The sequence below is a fragment of the Chlorocebus sabaeus genome, chromosome 1 (genome assembly GCF_047675955.1).
Source record: "Chlorocebus sabaeus isolate Y175 chromosome 1, mChlSab1.0.hap1, whole genome shotgun sequence".
Taxonomy (NCBI): Eukaryota; Metazoa; Chordata; class Mammalia; order Primates; family Cercopithecidae; genus Chlorocebus; species Chlorocebus sabaeus.
This window is the reverse complement of record NC_132904.1, coordinates 46,041,261-46,050,746: the sequence shown is the minus strand read 5'-3', so window position 1 is coordinate 46,050,746 and position 9,486 is coordinate 46,041,261. Positions and strand designations below refer to the sequence as shown.

The 9,486-nt window shown below is 52.9% G+C and overlaps 1 protein-coding gene across 2 annotated transcripts in view; it reads right to left on the bottom strand.

Moving 5' to 3' along the window:
* Positions 1-2,530: 2,530 nt before the first annotated feature.
* The window catches only part of PTPN5 (protein tyrosine phosphatase non-receptor type 5), a 64,072-nt gene continuing 57,116 nt past the window's right edge, over positions 2,531-9,486 (bottom strand). For both annotated transcript variants that reach the window (XM_008004640.3, XM_073017823.1), the window contains 6 exons: positions 7,263-7,342; positions 6,942-7,079; positions 6,303-6,413; positions 3,400-3,560; positions 3,195-3,308; positions 2,531-2,729 (listed from right to left, as the gene is read on the bottom strand). In XM_008004640.3, coding sequence (XP_008002831.2) covers positions 2,636-2,729; positions 3,195-3,308; positions 3,400-3,560; positions 6,303-6,413; positions 6,942-7,079; positions 7,263-7,342 — 698 coding nt within the window. In that variant the 3' untranslated portion in view covers positions 2,531-2,635. The remainder of the gene's footprint in view (positions 2,730-3,194; positions 3,309-3,399; positions 3,561-6,302; positions 6,414-6,941; positions 7,080-7,262; positions 7,343-9,486) is intronic.

Sequence of the window (9,486 nt, the reverse complement as noted above, 5' to 3'; positions counted from 1 at the left end):
GGGCAGTGGAGAAGGGAGGTGGGAAGCAAAGCTGGATCCAGGCTGGGGGAAACACTGAAGGCCAGGCAGGAAGGAGGCTGAGGGTGGCAGTCCAGTGGTACTTTTTTTGTTCCCTTGTGGTACAGGTTTTGGCTCTCACTGCTGCTGGGGACCTCTCCGAGCTGAGGGGCTCAGGATAGTGTGTGTGCATGGGCACACACTCAGGTACATGTGCATGCATAGTCCAGCAGGGCTCAGGGAGCAAAGCAACAGGTCTGTATTTTCCAGGGACTGGGACGCGGTGAACTGGGGAGGGCCTCTGGGATCTGCTGCTTTGCTACACAAATCCAGGGGGTGCCATTCATGTTGCACTCCTATGTGTGGTTCATACACAGCCTGAGTATCTTTACAAGGCCACCCTGGGGAAGGACAGGGAAATGTTAGCTCTCCTTCTTCCCACTTCAACAGCCCCATCTCCCTAATCTGGGTAGAAGAGTAGGAGGGCCCATCCTCTGGGGGTTGTGGGGAGGTCTCTACTCTTGAGAGTGACTGGAGAGTATGGCCACCTCTTCTCAAGGACCTCCATCTGGGCTGCTTCAGCCACCTGTTGTTTTCTTTTCTTTTTTCTTTTGAGATGGAGTCACTCTCTGTCACCCAGGCTGGATGCAGTGGCGCAATCTCGGCTCACTGCAACCTCCGCCTCCCAGGTTCAAGCAATTCTCCTGCCTCAGCCTCCTGAGTAGCTGGGATTACAGGCGTGTACCACTATATGCCTGGCTAATTTTTGTATTTTTAGTAGAGATGGGGTTTCACCATGTTGGTCAGGCTGATCTCAAACTCCTGACCTCATGATCTGCCCCCCTCAGCCTTCCAAAGTGTTGGGATTATAGGTGTGAGCCACTGTGTCCAGCCCACCCTGGACAGATTTTCTCATCATCTGTAGCACACCCCACATGCCTGGACCCTGGATCCCACCCAAGGTTCTGGCATCTTGTAAGGACTTGTTGGTCAGCACCCTTGCTCTGGACCCCTCCTTCTGCCCTGGGGTGACCCCCACCTGCCAGCAGTGGCATCATGGCTACTTTTGCTCCATCCCAGGGGGGCAGGGGACAAGAATAGAGCAGGAGTATCCAGGATGGCTCAGGATCTCAGCCCACATGCAGATTCCCTGGGCCCCTTGGGAGAAGCTACTCTGAGCCCAGGCCTTACAAGGGAAATTACTGGGCTGCAGCTGCTGTTGGGACCTGTGGAGCCCACAAGGGATAAGTGTTTGGCCAACAGGAAGGGGCCTGGGTGTGACCTGAATGTCTACTTGCTCTAGCCTTGGCTTCTCTGGCACGTCTGTTGGAATTGGTGACCTGCCAGCCACTGTGCCTTCCTTGGAAGCCTTCCACACCTGTCCTTGAGGCTCCACACCTGGCCCAGAGCATCTGTCAGGGCCAGGGCTGAGGCTGTGTGAGAATCCTGCAGAATGTTCCCAGTTTGGCTTTACAAATTTGGACTCGCTCCATACTCCCAGTCTCCACGAGGGGCTCCAGTGAGCAGAAGGGCCAAGCTCTCTGTGTGCTCATGCTGGGGAGGGGCACAAAGACCCAGGTACAGGAAGGCAGGCAGTGGAGGGGAGAGGCAAATCACACAGACCCAGGTGGTTAGTTTTGCTCAAAATGCTCCGTTTATTGCTCTATTCAATGACCACGAGCGAATTATAAAAAGACACCAAATGTCTCTGTCTGCCGTGGGATAAATATTTAAAGTCAGCAATAAAAACACGTGGCTCCAAGATAACACACGTTGCCAGAGTCATGCATGGCCTCCTGGTGGGCTCTCAACACACGCATGGACATGGGAACACACGCAGAGCGACACGCAGTGAGACTTCTGGGAAGGCTTTCCCACAGTGACACGAAAAATGTCTCACACAGATCTGGGGCTGAGTCCCCACCCAAACCTTGAGCTCCCCTCCCCTCCCCAACGGGGCCCAGATCCTCTGGGTTCTCCACGCCCCATCTGCCCCCTTCCTCGCCAGTGCCTCCCAGGCTGGGCACCCTCCTGAGGGCATCTGACACCCAGAGGCCACCCTGGCTGTGATGCCCACTCCAACCTAGAGACCTCTCCCTCAGCTGGAACTCTGGTAGCCCTCCGGAGCTCCCCATGCCTAACTCCCAGTCATCTGCCTTTTGGGAGAAGTGCGGGTGAGGCCAAGGCAGGCAAGTCCGCCCAGGTTGCTTAGGGGCTGGAGCTCATTACTCCTTCCTGGCCGAGGAGACACAGTGTCCGGTACAGACAGCAGAGATGGACGGACAGACAGAACACACTGCAGCAGGACACAGAGTGTGGCACGGAAACGTTCTGGATCAGGTACTGATGGGACCATCGTTAAAAACTGGGGCCCGGGGTCTGTGTGGTGTGGATCAGGCCCTGGGGCCCCAGGCCCGGCCTGGCATGTCCCTCCCCGACCCTGCCCCCACTCCTCAATATGTACAGTAGGAAGAGCAATGCTGGAGGGTAGGGGCCAGGCCAGGCTGACAGAGAGGACAGAGGGAGCTGACTGAAGGGGAGGAAGCGGGGAGCAGGCCCAGGACCCAAGGCGGGGCCCTGGGTGAGGGCCGAGACTCAGGCTGGGCAGTGCCCAGAGAACCTTGCAGGAGAAGCGCAGTCATTCGGGGTACTGGTGGGACAGCTGCTTTTCGTAGAGGCTCATGACGTGGTGCACAAACTGGTACTGCTCGCATGTCTGGATCATGCCGCCCCTGCCCGGCAGAGATGCACAGTGGGGGCAGGGTCGTGGAGGGATGGGCTGTGGGAGGGTGCCTCAAAAGCCACGGAGCACCCATCACTTGCCAGGCCTTGTCCTTGTGCATCTTGGAGAGACCAACCCTTGCCAACCATTACCCTCTAACCCTTCCTATCAGGGACACAGATGACATGTCCTACCGCTTTCAGCCTCTATCCTTTTGTCCACCAGCTCTGCTTTTCTTCATCCAGCCTCTTCATGGATGAAGCAGAGCCTCTTCTCTGCTTCCCTCTTCATCCAGCCCCCCACTATCTGGATCCTGCCTCTCTACCCAGCTGTCCTCCCTACTCCTTGTCTGCCCATCAGTCCATGCCAGTGTTTTCCATCTGCCCCTCGCCCCCCCATGCACATGTGGGTCTCTCCCTCTACCCCCTCGAGGCTCTAGCGGCCCTGTGTGCCCAGCCCCCACCCGTGGGCTGACCTGTCCTGACGGAGCTGGCACGTGGTCTTCAGGATGTCCACCACACCCTCCTGCCGCAGCTGCTGGCAGCAGATGCTGGTGGCAATGAAGCAGCCGGTCCTCCCAATCCCTGCACTGAGGGCCGAGGGGACCGGTGGGGTGAGGGGCAGGGCAGCCCAGTGGGTGGGGGGCTGCCCCGCTCCAGTGGCTGGCTGGGAGGACCCACCTGCAGTGGACGATGATGGGGGCACAGTGGGGCCCCTCCTGCTGGGTTGCCTCCTCCACCTCCCGCACCAGGTGCAGGAGTGGGGGGGCCCGGTCTGGGGTCTTCTGGTCGGGCCAGGATGTGAACCAGTAATGCTTCAGGCCTCGCTCCTCAGTCCCACTCTGTCGAGGAGACAGAGGCCCACCCCGGGTATGTGTGAACTCCTTCAGCTCACAAACCAGCCCAGAGATAGAGATGGGATGGGAGAAAGAAGAACACAGGAAGCACACAGAGAGTGGAACCCCTTAACCCTTCCATCTAGGCCATATTGCCCAGTGGCATCAGACAGAGACCCAAAGCCAGCTCGGTTTTGGCGGTTGGTCAGTGGTGTTGGCGTGGATCTTGTCTTTGGTCCTGCCCCAACAACTTCAGGATCATCCAAGAGGGGCCAAGAGCCCCTTCTCCAATTTATTACTGTCTCCGGGGCTCCTTATCTTAACAAATGGTCCCCCAGTCATCCCTTTGTCACATAACCCAGCCCCAGGACTCTTCTTCTCTTGCTGTGCCTCGCCTGCGTGACTCGCCTCTATCTTAGTGCTGCAATTAGTGCTGTAAGTTTTACCACCTCTTCACACTCCCCGCTTTACTGCCACCTTGACCTTTATCATTGCTCGAGTGTGGGAGATTTCTGCCTCATCCCCAACTGTCTCAGATCCACAGAGTCAAAATAGTCTGTGTACAACACACTTCTGGACATGCTGCTCTCCTGCTGCAAACACATGGCTTTGGACTGAATGTGTGTGTCCCCCTAAGTTCACATGTTGTAACCAAACCCCAATATGGTGGTATTTGAAGGGAGGGCCTCTGAGGTGATTAAGTCATGAGAACGGAGCCCTCACAAATGGGATCAGTGCTCTTACAAAAGGGGCCCCAATGAGCTTCCACTCCTTCTGCCATGTGAGGACATGACCCTGGAATTGGGTCCTCACCAGGGTCATGGTGCCTTGATCTTGGACTTCCCAGCCTCCAGAACTGTGAAAAATAAACCTGTTGCTTACAAGCTCCCTGGTCTATGGTATTTTGTTATAGCAGCCTGAGCAGACCACAACATCCTTCCATGTCTCTCACTGCTCTCAGAATAAGACCTACTCTTCTCAGTCCTTCGCCTGGCTAGGAAGACAACTGCTACAGGGCCTGCCCTTCCAGACACACCTCCTGCTCCTATGTACTTGTACTCAATGCTCTCACACTCCGAAAGGTTTGTAGGTAAAATCTCAGCAGCACATGCAAACATATGTGCACACACACATGCACACAAGTGTTCCATCTTCCATGTCCTTCGTTTTATTTTTTTCTCACTGGGAATGCTCTCCTGACTTGTTTGCCCCTGGTCAACTCTTACTTATCCTTCAAGATCCCATTCGGCACCACCACTTACAGGAGGATCTCCCTGAGCACATTAGCTGGCAGAGTGTCCTTCTTTTATACATATATATACACACATACACACCTATATATATATATATTTATATTTTATATGTATTTTATATATTTATACTTTATATATATTATATATAGGTATATATAGGATGTGTATATCATATATACATATGATATAGATCCTATATTCATCCAATTTAACATATGACATACATATCCTATATTCTATATACCTATCTCTAGCTCAGTACTGACCATCTTATACATGCTTCTCGAGGAAAGAGTCCAAGCTTTGAGAAGCTCTGTGTTCACAGTACCCAACCCAGAACCAAGCTCAGGCCAGGTATTTGTAATGTCTTATGGACAAAAGTAAATTCCCTCATACTCCAAGACGACCCGGTTTTTCCCTCATCATCTCCATGGCATTGAGAAGGTGGGCAGCCCTGCCTCATCTCAGCCTGTCTTTCTGTGGAATTTCTACTCAGGAAGCCATTTGCTCAGGTCCTGGGTTACCTGGCTGTGACAGCGACCACTACCTCTGTTCTTGACTTCCTGGCCCTTCATGCCCTCCAACAAGACCTGGATCTTAGAGCTGCTTGGGGGGGGGGGGGGGCACTGCTCTTGGGGGCTGAGATGCTTCGACACCCTACCTAGCCCCTATCCAGTGGGAGAGGGAGCAGCTCAGCGGGCCAAGTCTCCGGTCTTGTGCTCAGTAACCCCTGTGGCTGTCAGCATCAGTGAACCTCCTTGGCTGCTCCTGGATAGGGCATCAGCTTCCTGGCGCCTGGCTCGCCTCTTCCAGCCTTCCCTAAACATGGGTCTTATTTCTCACAAGCAGAATCCACTAATCCCGATTTCAAAGGAACAGTCTCCTCTATTATGTTGATCCTGGAAGAAGCACAACTTCAGGGTGGGAGGACACCTTCCCCCACTCTTCTGGGCTGTTTTGTATTGCTCATATTTTGTGTGTCTTCCTTTTTCTTGCTGTTTTCTGTAACCACAGCCTCCCTATACAACCCCAAAGCAGCAAAGAGTGCCTGCCCTCTTGTGGACAGATTGGGCACTACAGGCCAGAAGCCTAGCATCCCAGGTGAAGAGATGTTTCTAGGAAGGATCTCAAAGTCATGATGAACCCTCAATTATAAAGACAGTGCTGGAGGTTGCTGAAGTCCCCTCATCCGGACAGTCCTGGCCTTGGGTACATTTGAAGCATAGCTAGAAGGCATTATGAATGACAGAGTAGAAAGAGAGAGGAGCCCAACAGCACGAAATACAACTGAGGACTGGGAAATGCAAGGGGTTTGATTCTACCTCTGGCCCCCAAGTCCTTCACCTCTCACTCATCCATAATTATCAGAAAATCTGGGAGTGACACTGGCTTTTAGGTCAGTTACAGTGGACTTTGGGGACCTGTTCTCTGTGGAGTCCCCAGTTAAGCCCCTACACTCATCCTCAGCTTCGCCCAGCCCTGCCCCAGGCCTCACCTTGAGGGAGATGAGTCGCAGCCGGTAATCCTCCGTGTGAATGACTTTCCGCACAGTGATCTCAACATCGTCGTACACCACCTGCTCCTCTGGCCAATACTCGGTGCATTTCTGTAGGGGCCCAGATCAGGCTGCCATACAATCCTGGTCCCTTCCCACACTCTCCCCAGCACTCGCCAGGGCCAGTGGAGAGATACACAAGGGCAACAGGGTTGCTGCTACAGAGCGTGGGGTTCAAATCTCAGCTGCAAACTCTATAAGCTACTTCCCCTTCCTGAGCCTCCGTTTCTTCCTCTGGAAAACAGAAGTGCTACCATCTGAAGGACTTTCATGGAGATTCAGTTAAATGGGCCAGGAGTACAGGAGTAGCCAACATCTGTCCCGGCAGGCTGGGAGGCAGCAGAGTGCTGTGTTTGAGGTCACAGGCATCGGAAGTGGAAAGGCCACCTCCAGGCATGCCTCTATCTGTGAGGCTGGGGGCAAACGACTTAACCTCACCAAGCCTCGCATCTCCTCATCTTGGCAGCAGAGTGAACACCGCCAACCTTGTGAGATTGTCATAAAGATTAATCTGAGAACAAGACACTTAGTGTAGGGCGCAATGTGGCAGGCACTCGGAATGGGGATGGGGGTCCCTACCTCGTTCATCTCCTCGATGTTGGTGATCATGACAATGATGGGCGTGTGCTCCTGCCACACCATGCGCCAGAAGTCGGCGACCGTGCTGACGATGGGTCCCTGAGTGGCGATGTACACCTTCTCCTCCCCACCGTAGCCCTGCGGCCAGCCAAGTCCAGGCTGTCAGGGTCAGAGGAAGTGCTCCCAGGACCCCATCCCCACACTCAGGCTCTTCCCAGAAGCTGGCAGGAGTCAGACTGGTGTAGGGACAAGGCTGGAGGATGGATCCCATCGACTCAAGCCTCCCCTTCAGCAAGAGGCTGTCAGGGTGGGAATACGTACCCGGATGTAGTTGGCATTGATGTAGGAACTCAGGGGGTCGTCAGGGTCTGGTGAGGTCAGACACACTCTGCTGTGAGGGTCTGGGGTGGTAGGAGACAAGTAAGGCTGGAAGCTGGGCCCTCTGGGGCAGGGCCCACCTTCTCTGGCCTATTCCAGGATACCCATATTTCTTGTGTGACCTTAGCAGTTCTTCCTTTCCTTGCCCAGCAGCAAAACATTCACCCATTCATGGTTCATTTTGCAGGTGAGGACTCAGGATAAGGAGGAGGGTGGAGACAGAGAGGTGTCCCCGGGTCTCCACCTCTGTCTCTATCCTGAGCCTGTGCCCCTTAAGTTGCCCTATACTCACTGCGTCTTAGCTTCTGGAGAGGAGACAGCTAAGTCAACAATAGAATTACCTAGGGAAATTTCTGTACAGATATTGGACAGCAAGAGACAGCTAGCTTGAGTACACACTGTCATTGACTTGCTGTGTAGGCTTGTAAAACACATAGCCTTTCTAAGCCCCAGTTTTCCTATCTGTCAAGTGGAGGCAAAGATGTCTACTTCCTTGGGCTGCTGGGAAGACAAATGAGAAAAAAGAAGTGAAAGTTCTGTATAAACGGTAAAGTGCTTTATAAATATAAAGGGTTGTTAAGATGTGGGATAGAAAGTTGAGGGAGGGTATTAAGATGAAAACGATAGTCTCCCCTATCTGAAATAAGACTGGAGGGTCTTAGCCTCATGTGCACATGTGCAAAAAGGGTTTTTTTTCCTTTCAATTTATTCACATGTCAAATCCCATAGTAAAAGGGGCTCTCTCTGTCACTCAGGCTGGAGTGCAGTGGCATGATCATGGCTCGCTGCTGCCTCTAACTCCTGGGCCCAAGTGATCCTTCTGCTTCAACCTCCTGAGTAAGCAGGACTACAGCCATGTGCCACTGCACCTGGCTAAATTATTATTATTATTTTTTGGGTAGAGATGAGGTCTTGCTATGTTGACTAGGCTGGTCTCCCATTCCTGGCTCAAGTGATCCTCCTACCTCGGCCTCTCAATGTGCTGGGGTTATAGGCATGAGCCACTGTGCCCAGCCCCCACCCTGCTCTTCTTCCTGAAGTAGATTTTGTTTTGTTCCAGCTAGAACCTCCCTGCATTGACTATTCGGTCAGCCTGCAGAGGCCGAGACTGAGGTTGTATGGGCTAAGGGGGAAGCTGGCTGGAGGCCCAGAGTCCTGGGTTCTGGTTTAGTTTTGTCATCAGCCCACTTGTCCAGGACTCAGTTTACTTCCTGTAATAGGGAGGACTGCACTAAAGACTTCCAGTGTGCATATTAGGAGGCTCTCACAGGCAGTAGAGGGGAGTCATTAAGAGTCTACACCACTGAGCCAGAGAGGCTAGGTTCAAATCCTGATCCTGACTTACTAGCAGTGTCAACATGGACAATTTACTTCATCTCCCTGTGCCTTATCTGTAACCTGGGGATGGTCACTCCACGGTGACCTTGCTTATCTTGTAAAGAAGTTAACTTTAACAACTAGAGTCCTTATACCAGTAACTAGGACCAACACAAAGTATCAGCTGCTGTTATTACTGCATTATTACAAGTTCCACAGGTTAAAGGATAAAAAGAAGGATTCTAAACCTGGTAGGAGAAACTGGGGAGGTAAAGGGCACAAGCCTTGCCTCTTTAGCCCAACCCCACTGTCTAAGTTTTTGGCAGGTGATTTGGAGGCAGTTCTTGTGAAGAGGGGTTGTAGAGGGTGGCAGGGATGGAGAGGAGCGAGGGTAAGCGGGAGGGGGCTTTTGGGGGACCTGCAGCAGAGGAGGGCAGGAAGCTCTGTGTGGGCCATCTCCCATCTCCCTGTCTGCAGGCAATGCTGTTCTGTCAGATTCACATGCACAGTGCAGGGTAGGGAGTGGTGAGAGGTGAGGCTGGAGAGGAACCAGGTGACAAAACGTCTTATAAATCAGGCTTAGAAAGCTGGATTTAGGCTGGGCATGGTGGCTCATGCCTGTAAGCCCAGCACTTTGGGAGGCTGAGGTGGGCGGATCACTTGAGGTCAGGAGTTCGAGTCCAGCCTGGCCAAACATGGTCAAACCCTGTTTCTACTAAAAATACAAAAATTAGCCGGAAATTGCTTGAACCCAGGACGCAGAGGTTGCAGTGAGCCGAGACTGTGCCACTGCACTCCAGCCTGGGCAACAGAGTGAGACTCTGTCTCAAAAAAAAAAAAAAAAAAAAAA